This window comes from Cyprinodon tularosa, unplaced genomic scaffold, assembly GCF_016077235.1.
Source record: "Cyprinodon tularosa strain WSP-4 unplaced genomic scaffold, ASM1607723v1 ctg670, whole genome shotgun sequence".
Classification (NCBI taxonomy): domain Eukaryota; kingdom Metazoa; phylum Chordata; class Actinopteri; order Cyprinodontiformes; family Cyprinodontidae; genus Cyprinodon; species Cyprinodon tularosa.
In genome coordinates, this window is record NW_024039419.1 from 132,386 (window position 1) to 147,235 (window position 14,850).

Sequence of the window (14,850 nt, forward strand, 5' to 3'; positions counted from 1 at the left end):
TTTGTGGATACTGCACCAATCTCTGTATTGTACTTCAAGTACAACTTTTGATAGTTATGCCATTGTCTCAGTGTATGTTGGTTATTGCATGGCCCAATGGAGTATTGACACAACCAGAGGCCCATAAGCAACATCATCTGCATCTGGGTGGGCCCCATATGAAGTACAACACCTCTGGATTACCCATAATTCCAAGTTGTAGTGTAAAAAATAAAACACTCAAATACATTGTTCTTTTGAGATCTTTATTGCTGTTTGAAACATATTACATGAGTGTATTTTTTACCAATCGTCTCATGAACTACACACAGTTATTAACATAGTAATTAAAAGTACCACTGTCAGCTTTGCTATTGGTGTCGTGTTTAAACGGCTCACCATTCTGTTGAAATCTGGCATGTGTTGTGGTATAAATAAGGTCCGGTCAGTTAAATTAGTATCAGGTGGGTTTAAGATGAGTTTTTCGCACAATTACGTCTGCAAAGAGACGTCCTAGTTCCCATTTGCGAAGGGGGGCAGCCAGGTGTCAGTGACGGGGCCCCTAAGCAACTGCTGTCTCTGCTTACCGATAGTTACGCCATTGCTTCAGTGTTGCCTGGCCCAATGGCTTAACTACACACCAATAGGCTCATAAGCAACATCATCTGCATCTGGGTGGGCCCCATATGAAGTACAACACCTCTGGATTACCAATAATTCCAAGTTGTAGTGTAAAAAATTAAACACTCAAATACATTGTTCTTTTAAGATCTTTATTGCGGTTTGAAACACATTATATAAGTGCATTTTTTACCAACCGTCTAATGAACTATACACAGTTATTAACATAGTAATTAAAAGTACCACACGGCTCACCATCCTGTTGAATTCTGCCATGTGTTGGGGTATAAATAAGATCTGGTCTGTCTTCTAACATCAGGTGGGTTTTAAGAGGAATTTTTTTGCACCATTACATAGAAGGGGGATATATTTAACATCTTTAGTCCTCTGATTGGATAACATGTTTTCAATCAGAATGCTTTAACCAAAAACAAATCATTTATCTGAGTGTGGATTTGTTAATTTGGGTGTATTCATTATTGTGAGGAGCCCAACCCCTTCGCTTCTCTGGGGATGGTGTGGTCCAGGAAGCGCCTCTGGCTCCCAGCTCTCCCCGGCTGGAGTGAATCAGCTGATGAATGGTATCTCCCTCCTCTCCCGGATGGATCGCTCCGCTGAGCCCGGCCAGCCTGAGCGCTAGCTGACACTGGAGCAGGTTGGCTGCGCCGCTTCCTCTCCTCCTGTTGGATGCAACACAGATCCTGGCTTCAACTTAAAGCTTTCGTCTCTGCAAACAAAAAAGCACCGCCCTACATCATTTCAAGTGCATCTTTGGGAAAGGAAGCGAGCCGCTTCCCCTCAGCATGGCTTCCAACTTCAACGACATAGTGAAGCAGGGGTACGTGAGGATACGGAGTAAGAAACTGGGGGTGAGTAGCCACTGTTGCACCTACCGCGGAGGAGAAGGAGAAGGAGGAGGAGGAGGAGCGGCTCTGTTTGTGGCAGCTGGAATAAGAAAAAAAGAATCATGCTTTGATTGCTCCATAGCATCCAAGTTTCTTTGTCTGTTGCTTTGTCAACAAAAACAAACACAATGAAAACCTGTGGAAATCAGCTGATCTAAGGTGGCTGTAAAAAAAAAAAAATATTATTTACATTTTTTTTTGCTTAGAACTTAATTTTTTAATATCAGGAGAAAGTTAAACTTTATTTATATAAAAAAAAAGAAATGCACAAATAAATGATGCATTGCATGCATTAGAACAATGTCTTGCAAAAAAGAAAAATAAGAGTATAAATAGAGTTTAACTGCACTCTTTCTGCATCCATGAATTATTCCCAGCATTGAGAAGTCTGCCTGATTCAGAGTGATAGCAGCTCATCAGTGCCTTGATAATGGACTTCCACTGAGATTCAGCAAGGAGGGGGGGGAGCCCCAAATGCTTAAATTGAAATGAATGATATACGTTCAATCATAAGCGCCCCATTGTCTGACTCATAAAGCCATCTGCTTTTGTTCATACTTCCAGCTCATTATGCCTGCAGAGCGGTCACACTTCCTCTCCTCTGATGAAGTGTGATGATGGGGGCTAATGATGTCTTCGCACTCACGCCATCACCTGGCTTCATCAACAATATTTCCACTTTTGTTGCTAAGCTAACTATGAGTAATCATTGTTAACAAAGAGGAACCTTTAATCAGCGCTGAAAAGTTCAACTGCACAGCGAGACAAATTGAATGTTTTAGTTTACACATCTATGTCGGAATGTCAAGTTGTTTCAATGTTCAAAGGAGAGGTGAAGATGAGAAAAAAGAAAGGATGTGTTAGGGAACCAAACAATAACTACAGGGCAGAATTAACTTGTATCAACAGAAGAAAACCAATCCCTTTTTTTTAAATAATGTAGTGGCAGCATCATGCTGTGGGAGCACTTTTCCTGCTGCACAGAGGCGTAGCCAGAAATTTTTTATAAGAGTGGCCAGGCAATAACCAGTGTAAACTGAGGAGTGGTCGTAAGCAAATAGGCACCAGCACCTCAGGGTCAGTCTGCACTGTTCCAACAGGAAAATTAACAAGCAAAACATCCATATTTTCGAAATAAAGACCAACTATACTTTCTCACATCCTTTGCTAACAAGTAGATGAATATATTCAAACATCTGTGCTTTCTAAATAAAAGGTATAGTGAATAAAGTTCTTTCAGGTTTGAGTTTTGGGCGAACATCTTATCCATTGTCATTACTTACCTACTTTTATCAATATCATTCTGCATTAAATTGATATTTACAAGTACTAATATTTACATAAATTGATTATTTAATATGTTTTTATTAAAAGAGTTATTTATCTATTTCACTGAAGACTCCTAGATGACTTGCAGAGATGCATCATTTTCTCTTTACCCCATAAAACACAAAATGTATTTCTGCTTAAATTATGTACTTAGCATTTTTAATGTTAGCATATTGATATGCATAATTAACCACAGTGTTTTTGTTGTCAAGTAATTAATATATAAAAAACTTTAATGTTTAGAATATGCCACTTGAGATTATTACTGCTGCCACCATCTGTATTAGGGAAATAAATGGTAGGGGTGGCCAATGATTGACTAAGGGTGGCCATGGCCCCCCATCTAGCTCCGCTCTAAATACCAGCCTGCTGGTTCCCAGTATCTTTGGGTGTTTGAATGGTTAAGCTGAGAAATGTTCCTATTTTGTGATAAATTTGAAAAAATCTTCCCAATGCAGAGTGGGTAAATATTGGCAAGTCAAGAGGTGAAATTCTAATACACTGAAACTAAAAGTGACTAAGTGCTGAAATTAATTTAAAGGATGTTTCAACAATTCTATTTATTAAGTTTGATAATTTTTGCAAACAACCTGTCACTGTTTTGTATTTTATTTTATCTGCATTGTATAAACCTTTTTTATTCACTTACCAATGTTTCAGTGCCCCTCATGTTGCTGGACAAAAAAAAATTTTTTTTTTCTTTTAAATAGATTTTTTTTATTTTATTTTGTTTTAACATTTTCATCTCTAGTCATGTTTGGTAAATCACAAAAAAATAGTAGAAATGTATCTTTACATGAAGTCTTTTTAACGAAATTACAGAGAAGGTTCCAGACTGGCCAAAGGTTTTTTCCCCTATGTGTAAAATAGCTCCTTCTCTTCCAAAGCTGCCGACTTAAACACAGTGGTGCTTGGAACACAGTATGAATGTAGGAAGTACTTTAAAGTGGGAGCTAAATCCTCACAACCTGCAAAGTTAATCTAAGCTTTGCTGAGCAGATAGTGAAGGCTTCCAACAATGTTTATGTCTAATAATCGCCTCTGGTGCAAAAAGTGTTTTCAGGCTAAAAAAGTACTAATAACACACTATCAGAATACATGCTTGCAATTTCTTATTTTCTTTGAAGATTAAACTTTTATTTACTTAAAAAAATGAATTGTTTATCATGTTTGGTAAAGAGGTTTATAGCTTTGAAAAACATAAGGAGCGCCAACCCTTACTTTTATCAAGTTAAACCTCTTTTAAGACTATAAAAGGATAGGTTGGTTTTGGTTCTACTTTGCTCTCAGAGATGATGATAACTTTGCATAAAAATAAAGTACCGTAACTCTTAATGATTACTTTATTGTAGAAGTTTAAATCACAAGTAAAGGGAATAATTGTCCATCTTCTGATTTAGATAGAATCATAAATTGTGAAATTTAAGATTTATTTTCTTAAATGCTTTTATACCAGCCCAAATCTACACAAAGGCTTTTCCCGACAGTGTGCAAACCAGCTTGTATTCAGTCAGTCAGTTTATTTGCCTCTTTGCATAAGCTATTTTAACCGTGCATGGCCTCTGACTTTCCAAGGCATGCAAGGAACTGTGTTGGCTGTGCTCGAGGTGTGGATGCCATATCGCTGCCAGCTCTGCATCTCATCCCCGCTGTTTGTTGAGGAAAAAAACTGTTTGTGTCCTGATCGCCCACTCCCTTCAGCCCCTCCATCGCTCGCTGCTGTTTCATCATAGAAAAAGTCAAGCTGTGATAGCCTCTGAAGACCCCAGTGTGGGCTGGCTGAAAGCATTTATCTTATCTTTATCTTTACACGGTAGGGTTAGCTATTCCAACATGATTAACATTCTGATTTAAACCGAACTAAGTGACAACTGACTAGGTTTAGACATCTTTTTTTCTCTTAAATTAAGGTGTTAAACTGGATATATAAAAATGTACATATGAGGCAGTTATATACGTATATTTGGGTGCTTACTAGTTAAAATATGAAGAGGCAAAATGATTCACAATGGGCTTAAAAGGAAAAATAGAGGTATTTGTTTTGGAGTTTATTTGCAATGCAGATCTAAGCATTGCATTAAATTCATCTTATTTTTTCTTAATTATGCAGGATTTTTTGTGGTTAATTTCACAGCTCAGTGATGTTCAAGGGTGTGAAGTGAGTCATCCTACTCCTCATATGCTATATACAGCGATTCAGACCAGAAGGTTTAATTTATACTTTCATATTTAGCAACACTCACAGGGCAATTCATCAAGTTTTTTTTTTTTTCTGTTTATCTTAAAGCCTTTTTTCATTTGAAGCTAATGGAACATTCTGAACAATTTTGTAGCTAACCTTTATTCATTGCTAATTTATTTTAGAGTAGATAAAAATAAGAAATTCGTGTTAAAAGCTTTTAAGGTGCAATAGATTTATGCTGTCAGATAACTTTTACTGAGAAAACAGCATGTGTGGTAGGAATTCGCCTCATTCAACAGCAGATAAATGCCATGAGATGTAAATATCAAAGCTTTTATGAATAGTGTGACTCACACCATGTCCTGACAATCAGAGGCCACAGGCTACTCTAAACTGCTTGGTAGTCCTCCAATAATAAAAATGTCCACAAAGTAAGAGAGCTGCATGAGCCACATGTTTTCAGCCTGCTGATATATATGTCTTTCTAAAAACGACTGCATGTGGGGTTGCTTAAAAGATGTTTTACTATTAAAATTGCTTCTTGTTTTCTGTACATCTAATCTCTAATTCTTTTCTTCATAGCCTCTTTGATAATTGAGTAAAGTCCCATTTACAAAACCACGGTAACCGAGATAACTGTTGAGTGTAAAGTTGAACGCAACTAGTTCAACAGAAGGGCTCTGCACGGTTCAGTTGTGGCTCTGTTGTCTGATAACAAAGAGCGCATGAGCAGAATGCATCCTCTACTATTTACAGTCAGCTGACTCATTTCGCGAGTTTTCCACCATGTCTGGCTTTGTAATTCACAGTTCTCTTTACCTGGTCATGTTGGAGCTGATTGGTAGAATTCCCTTATGACAGAAAGAATGCCCCGATTCACACCGTTTTATCATCCGGAGGGGGGAAAAATCTAATCACAAATCCAAATTCATACAGTTGTCTTAAACACTTCATACGTTCAGCGCCACATCGTCACATCTTAGTTTTCCCCAAACCACCATTCTGTCTCAGGCTGCTTTTATAGTTTCAATATCGCATTACGTAAATGCACATGCACAACAGAATATCATGTCGAAAGCTTACTGGAATTCACATGTGCTGGTCGACGCCAGAGGTTGCTTTGACCCTGAACGAATGTTTATACAGACGCTCTCTGTTAATGCCAAAACCTCTTAATATATCATCTAATTGCATACGAATCAGCCCTTAGATACCTTGTTGTTACCAAGTCTCATACTTGTCCTTAAGAATATATAAGACTCATACTTGACCATAAGGATATATAAGGCAGTACAGCTGCTTCTATATTTGGCAAGCCAGCCAAATATTTACATTCTGCAGTCACAATACGGGCCTCTTCTCAGCCTATTAACAATAAATGGCATAAAAACAGCATGGTGTGACCTTGGATGATGCTGAGGCAGAGTCTCTCATTGAAATTTGAGGATGCTATCACGGCACATAAGTTCCTGAATGTTATGGGCTGCCTTGAGGGCTGTAGTAACGTGGACCGCAGATAGGAGGCAAAGAACCGTGCTAGCGTAATGTGTAAATAGTCATAGTAACCAAGCTCAGAACAGTTACCTGATCCAAGCTCGGTCCGAACTCGGCACGGATCTGTTTCAGAGGGGTTGTCTCAATGGGGCATTATTCTGTTCATATTGCCCCTTGATATGCCAGATTTTAGATTGGACTAGTGAAACATAATCTCAGTGTGTCAATCTAAGATTTGGCATATTAAGGGATGTATTGAGGACTGACCATCACTGCTCCCGAAGAGTGTGGTATCGCTGGTGGGGCAAGCACAGTTTTAACTGTCATAATAACTTGTTTTTATAGTTCTGACTGAAAGTCCTCAAATGGATAGGTTTCTCACATGTAGCTTTAAATTCAAAGGAACAATTTGTCTTATCAGTAACACAGTTTCTGTGCCCGTTATGCTCCTAAAGCTATGTTTGGAAATGTTGGAGATCTAGCAAGATTCAGTTCAAAGCTACGTCCTCCCCTCCAAACTTGAACGCCAATCTCACATCAGAACTCGGCAAAGCAGCGTGGAGCCATCTCAGCCATTTCGTTCACAACATTTTGGAATTCAACCTAACTAACCCATCTCTCATTCACCTTCAAGTAAACTGTAAAGTAAGTAAAATGTTATCATTTTAGATTTTTAAGATAGCGTATATGGGGAATGCTGGCATAGTGGTTTGAGCAGTGCGCTTTTGCTCTGAGACGGTTGCAAATACACAGTTCAAAGTCCACAGCCTCCACTCTGGGTCTCTGAGCAAAGACCCTCAACCCCACACTGCTCCCCGGGCGCCAAACAATGGTAGCCCACTGCTCCCCAAGGGGATGGGTTAAATGCAGAGGTACATTTCTCCAGTGTGAGATCAATAAAATTCAATTATTATTATTATTATTAAGTTTAGCAATACTAACCATATAAGTTTTACGGAGGAGTGTTGTCAATATTTCCTGCAACGGCCAAATCTGATGAATGTTGACGTGGAGGAGGGACAGAGATGAAGGCATCTGATTGTTTTTTTTCCATTCAGACCGAATGGCAGGAATTTGTCAGAGTTTTTACAGGCTTGTGGCTCTCAAAGATGTTTTTTTTGCATTTATTTTTTCTGAATGCATACCTATCCACTACTCTCAGGATGGAAGGACCATTTTACTTATTTTACAATTTTTTTTTCCCAGCTTTTATTGTCATTACACTTTCACAAGTACAGGGCAACGAAATTCACTTTCCGCATTAAACCCATCCCCTTGGGGAGCAGTGGGCTGCCATTGTGTGGTGCCCAGGGAGCAGTGTGGGGTTAAGGGTCTTGCTCAGAGACCCAGAGTGGCAGTCTGTGGGAGTGGGGCTTGAACTCGGAACCTCTGGATTCCAAGCCGAATCCAGAGGTTCTAATACGCCACCACTCCCCTATATAACAAAATATAACAAATATTGTTTCTGAACCGGATTACCAACCCTTACTTTAAAAACTGAGCATAACGGCCTAATTTTAGCAGAACAGCCTTTTTACTGGCAAGAATCTGGTGATGCACAGGCTTGTTAAAAATAGGTGAGGAAAGAAAACATCTAATTTGGCAATTTTTTGTTAGAAATTCTACAGGAAATCAACGGAGGATCAGAATTGAATATTTCCACCATAACAAGGGGGATCTCAAAAAGTCACCGAATGAGCCACACTTTAACTCAACCAAGTAACATTAACCACAACATTCTAGAAAAGAAGGTTGTTACGAAAAGTATTAGCCTCCTCTTCAGTATGCTTATGTCCTTTTGGCTTCTCTTCTTCTTATTCAGGTGTCACCACAGCACCTCTATACAACTCACTTACAGACCCGGTGAAGCTGCCCCACATAGATGTTGAAGATTTAAACCAGTACACAGTGACAACACCATTTTCAGTAAAATAAATATATATATTTTTAAATTAAGAAAGATGGATCAGAAAAGCTGTAATAATTTATTTAGTTTTAATTTCCTACGTTGTTTTGCTGTTTGAGCAGCTGAGTGAGAATCATGTCATCTAAAAGCCTAGCTAGATTTACATGGCAACTTAGAGCATTGTTAAGCGTACTGGATCAACCAGTATTGGATTTTAAAAGCTATTACAGAAATACAAAAATAAATATAGATGATAAAGTGGTTAAAGGCTTAAAAACATCACCTAAAAATGGACAATGTTAAGTGATACATACAGGTGCTGGTCATAAAATTAGAATATCATGAAAAAGTAGATTGATTTCAGTAATTCCATTTAAAAAGTGAAACTTGTATATTATATTCATACATTACATACAAACTCATATATTTCAGATGTTTATTTTGTTTAATTTTGATGATTACAAATGACAACAAATGAAAATCTCAAATTCATCATATCAGAAAATTAGAATATTGTGAAAAGGTTCAAAATTGATGGCCCCTGGTGCCACACTCTAATCAGCTAATTAACTCAAACCACCTGCAAAAGCCTTTAAATGGTCTTTCAGTCTAGTTCTATAGGCTACACAATCATGGGGAAGACTGCTGACTTGACAGTTGTCCAAAAGACGACCATCGACACCTTGCACAAGGAGGGCAAGACACAAAAGGTCATCGCTAAAGAGGCTGGCTGTTCACAGAGCTCAGTGTCCAAGCACATTAATAGAGAGGCGAAGGGAAGGAAAAGATGTGGTCGAAAAAAGTGTACAAGCAAGAGAGATAACCGCACCCTGGAGAGGATTGTGAAACAAAACCCATTCAAAAATGTGGGGGAGATTCACAAAGAGTGGACTGCAGCTGGAGTGAGTGCTTCAAGAACCACCACACACAGACGTATGAAAGACATGGGTTTCTGCTGTCGCATTCCTTGTGTCAAGCCACTCTTGAACCACAGACAGCGTCAGAAGCGTCTTGCCTGGGCTAAAGAGAAACAGGACTGGACTGCTGGTGAGTGGTCCAAAGTCATGTTCTCTGATGAAAGTAAATTTTGCATTTCCTTTGGAAATCAAGGTCCCAGAGTCTGGAGGAAAAGAAGAGAGGCACTTCATCCACGTTGCTTGAAGTCCAGTGTAAAGTTTCCACAGTCAGTGATGGTTTGGGGTGCCATGTCATCTGCTGGTGTTGGTCCATTGTGTTTTCTGAGGTCCAGGGTCAACGCAGCCACATACCAGGAAGTTTTAGAGCACTTCATGCTTCCTGCAGCTGACCAACTTTTTGGAGATGCAGATTTCATTTTCCAACAGGACTTGGCACCTGCACACAGTGCCAAAGCTACCAGTACCTGGTTGAAGGACCATGGTATCCCTGTTCTTAATTGGCCAGCAAACTCTCCTGACCTTAACCCCATAGAAAATCTATGGGGTATTGTGAAGAAGAAGATGCAATACACCAGACCCAACAATTCAGAAGAGCTAAAAGCCACTATTAGAGCAACCTGGGCTATCATAACACCTGAGCAGTGCCACAGACTGATCGACTCCATGCCACGCCGCATTGCTGCAGTAATACAGGCCAAAGGAGGCCCAACTAAATACTGAGTGCTGTACATGCTCATACTTTTCATGTTCATACTTTCCAGTTGGCCAACATTTCTATAAATCCTTTGTTTTTATTGGTCTTCAGTAATATTCTAATTTTCTGATATGATGAATTTGAGATTTTCATTTGTTGTCATTTGTAATCATCAAAATTAAACAAAATAAACATCTGAAATATATGAGTTTGTATGTAATGTATGAATATAATATACAAGTTTCACTTTTTAAATGGAATTACTGAAATCAATCTACTTTTTCATGATATTCTAATTTTATGACCAGCACCTGTATTGATATTGTAGAAATGCTTGCCCCTTTTCCCATCTTCAAGCTAAGCCATGCCCCCCTACATGTGATTACTTACAAACCAGAGTCACAAATGGCCTATCCCCATTGAATCATTTCTTCAGCTTTGTAAACCATTGTTGCTGTAAAAAAGGTTGACACGGTTATATTTTTTATTTTTTTTGAAAAATATAAATTTTTCACAATAAAAAAACCCACAAACTGCATGTAAAACAAGAACCTTGACAGTCACTGCAAGCTGCACAGAATAGGGGTATAGGCACATACAGCTGATTAGTTGTGTTGTTTTTTTTCTCTTTCTGATTGGCTGCACATCTCATTCAACAGGTTGCATCCTTGTCTGCAAACAGGAACCACACATGGATAGTAGGTTGACGGGCTAAGACCATCCAACATGTAAAATTTTCCCATATGTGAAGAGAGAGTGCCTTACATTCTTCTGAGAACACAGGATCCTAACACACAATGATTGACCTACTGTATATGATTATCTGTAGAGTCGTCCAGATAATCAAAGCCATTAATGTGGTATATATTGATTTATGTTTCTTTTTTTACTGGCCTAGCACACAAATAGCCCCCTTTTAAAAGAAATCTATATAAGGAAGTCATGTTTTAACTAAAACTAAGGATCGGAAATTAGTAACATCTCTGTTCTAAATATCACAAAACCTGGAAGACACCAAGAAAATAACTTAAAATCTTCTAGGGCTGCATCTTATATTACGGATTTATCGTGGTTGCAGTATTATTGTATAAAGTATTAATATTGCAAAGGACTATTTTTATGGGTAAAAGTGAGTTTCCATGTTGCATGCCAAGTATTATCAAGTCTGCGTCTCACTGCAGTCAATGCTTACAGCTGACATGGCAAAGATGCTAAAGGTCACAGAGAATCTTGGAATCACAGATGAAAGAGAGACAGGATGAAAGAGCATGTGTATGTATTTTAAATGATATCCTTATTGCAATATCTACAGTTTATTGCTACTGCAATTTTTTTAAAGCTTATGAAAATACATATTTATAAAGTGATAAAAATACTGTTAAAACAATCTAAAATATAAAACAAAACAATAGCCTGTTGTTTATTCAATGCATAATTTACCTTAATTTGCCAATCTTACCTTCAAATATATATATTTTTTATTTAACAAAACTTTAATTGCATTATAGTCCGTCCCAAGTACCTTCAGTGACCTTTTAAGGTATTTTTTAGACATATTGATACGAGCATTTGTTTAAAATCATGAGCAAGTGATCTGACAAGGGCTTTAAAGGTCTCTCAAATACCACAAATCACGGCTCTTGATCTCAGTTGACCTTCAGCTGCTCCGACTTCAGGTTTCTAACGTTATGCTGTGCCATTTCAAAATGAATTATACAGTATTTTTATTAAAATATGGTACAGTTGAATGGTTTCTTCTTATGCAGTATGCATTAAAGTGTCCGTAGCGACACAAACAGCTTCGGCCCAAAACCCATCAGCATCGTTCACCATGATTGGCTCATTTCCAAACCTTGTCATGTGTGAAGGTTTGGGTCGTAGGTCAGTTCTATGTTCGGAGCAGAGTTATCAGCATTATCAACTGGAGCTCTCTTTCTTTCTGTTCTGCGATAGTTGCCTTACTTTTCCACTGACTTTAATGTCAGTGATTTCTTACATTAGCGAGCTTATTTGTCTCTTTTCTTTTGTGTTCTAGAACGAACAAGTGCCAGCTTTCCTTTCTCTCATTTCCCACTCCCTCTTCCTACTCTAAACCTTTTCTGTCATCTCTCTCCTCCCCCTCGTCTCACATACGTCTCGTCTCACATACGTAACAGTGTCACTCTCATCTCTTACATCCGCTTTTATCTTTCCTCTCTTTTTCTTTTACCTGGCTATCTACCTAACCTTATCCACCTTTCTTTCTCACCTTTCCCCCCTCTGCTGGTTTGTAGACAGCTGCAGAAGCGAGCACAAAGGCTTCCTATTCATCACCCCACGCTGCACCCTCTATAACCCCAACAGGCTATTTCCTCTGACACCGTGCAAAGGCACACACCCACTAAAACGCGGACCCACAAACACACAAATTGGCTCGGTTCAACACCGAAGGACTGGTGCATACATCACACATACACGCAACAAACAAGTAAACAATCTTCTGCCAAAGAACACTGCGTGGATTTTCAATTAATTTCAACCCTGTTGCATTCCAGCATACGGTAATATTTTTCTTTCTACACAATGACAGAGTGAATGCGCACGAGAGCCAAAAGCAGGAGAAGCATCTTTCAGCAGAAAAAAGCGCCTCCAAAACAGCAATGGTTGTGATGTTGCTTTGGTCAGTACGAGGTGCAGAAAAAAGGAAAAGAACAGTGGATGCTTATCAGTTGGATGGGGCGCCTCTTGAAAGGCTGAATAACGTGACCTTTGAGTGTGTGTTTCAGTCTCTGAGCAGGTACATGTTTCTCAGGCTTACGATCACTGCAGTGAAAGGAAAAGGTCAGATTTTTTTCTGATGTTCTGTCCAGCTTATCCTCCAGCTCTACCAAAAATGGTCAATTTAGGCCGCTGCTGCTTTGCTCATTCATAGTTGTGTTTTGTCACTTTAAAATGCACCGGAGATCAGATACTGGCTCTGAGGAAGGTGTGTTATAACTTAAGAGGACAGAGAAACCGCCATACTTCTCAGCAAACTGGTACATTTACTGAAACTAATACATACAATGCTGTTGTTTATTTATTTTTGACAAGAGAAACATGTATACATGAAACCCAGCAGCAACAAAAACTTTATATTTTCTTATCGACAGGCAAATTGAGATTTTTTAAAAGTGTTGTCATAGTTTCAGCATCACAGAAATAGAGGTAAGAATTTCAGTTTCTGTGGAACCTATGAGTAGGTGTATGACTGGTTTTCTATTGAAGAGAGAGACATTTAGATGTGAGAACACATATGCTAAGTGCACTAAACATTCTAACTTTTTTCTTTTTTTATGCTTTAACTTGGGTCTAAGTCTTGGAATAAGTAAGCTGTCAGGATTGGGTGGAGGTTGGTTGAGGACACAGTTAAGTTATGATATGAGCCGAGGTTTGGAGGCATGTGTCAAGTAGTGGAGGGGGCCTTTCTGTGAAGCGGGTATCGAGGCTTGTTTCATTTGGGGGAGAAGCCAAAATAGATGAGGTCCAAAGCCTCGTTACCCCGCCATACTATATGACTGCTTTGGGAAGTAGTTCAGCTCACCAGGAACTTCGACAGGCATTTAAACAGCTCAGTGTTCAGTCAAGATGGGAGTTTGTAGAGTTGAGATCAGTTGGATAGTTAGGATATATTAGATATATAAGAATAGATTGGTTGGAAAAACAACCAAATTATTGTGATTAAAACGATTTTGGTGAGATTAAACAATGTCATTATAATCATCTGAGCAAACTACTGGTTATGGTTGTAACATTAGGGTTAAGAAGTATTGCTTTCCAATGTGTAGTTACCACTGCTAGTGGTGTCAGCTTTAAGACATGGACTTCTAATCCTGAGATTGTTGGTTTGAGACCAACTCTAAACTTTTGAAAGTTACGATAAAACTTCAGTTATTTGGGCTAATTTGACAAATTTGGATTGGTTTGCCATTGTATAAATAGAGATTGGCTAAAAACACTGCCAAATTAGATTGCTTGGTTTAGCCAAAAGATTGGTTGGACACGCAACTTACAACCAGATTAAAACAAAGAGCTATGGAAAAACTATTATTTTTGAATAAAAATGACTAACACCTTTCATTTTGCTCATCATTGCCTAATTTGCATAAGCACTTTCACTATCTGCTTGAGCTTATTTCACTAAAGACATTTTACACACATTTTACAGTTATTACTAACTGTAGTTCTGCTCTCCACCAGTAGGTGGTGACATGTTCAGATGAAGCTTCATGAACTGTGGGGATCGTTAAAGCAATTTGCCCAAACTGTTCAATGCCTCATGAGGCTTCATCTCACCATCACAATGGCTACGTTCACACTGCAGGCCTTGATGCTCAATTCCGATATTTTTGCGAAATCTGATTTTTTTTGTGCTGCCGTTCATATTTCCAAATAATATAAGACTTGTATGTGATCTCCTGTGTGAACTGCAGTCATACAACGCAAGGGTTCCGCATGAAAAGTAGAGGACGCAAGGACGTCACAGGCCAGCCTGCTCTATGTTTACAGAAGTAAACATGGATGGTAGTGCCGGCGCGCATCAGGACCACAAAGCCAAGTGGCCTGGGTCGGATTGGAAAAAAATGGATCTGTGTTGTTCAGACAGGCATGAAAAGATCCGATCCAGGTCGAATATGGGCAAAAAAATTGGATTTGGGTCGCTTCAGGCTGCAGTGTGAACGTGCCTTTGAGAACCCTAATGGAGTGATGAGGGAGGCAAAAATGAGTTCTTGCAGGTTTAATGAAATAAAAAAAGGCAACGGAAACAAAATGCAAGAACAGAATAAAGGAAACAAAAAACAGGG

At 38.8% G+C, this 14,850-nt stretch overlaps 1 protein-coding gene across 1 annotated transcript in view; it reads left to right on the forward strand.

The window, feature by feature from the left end:
- The first annotated feature begins 1,130 nt into the window (after positions 1-1,130).
- Positions 1,131-14,850, forward strand: part of dok6 (docking protein 6) — an 86,760-nt gene continuing 73,040 nt past the window's right edge. The window contains exon 1 of the mRNA XM_038267357.1: positions 1,131-1,469. Coding sequence (XP_038123285.1) covers positions 1,404-1,469 — 66 coding nt within the window. The 5' untranslated portion in view covers positions 1,131-1,403. The remainder of the gene's footprint in view (positions 1,470-14,850) is intronic.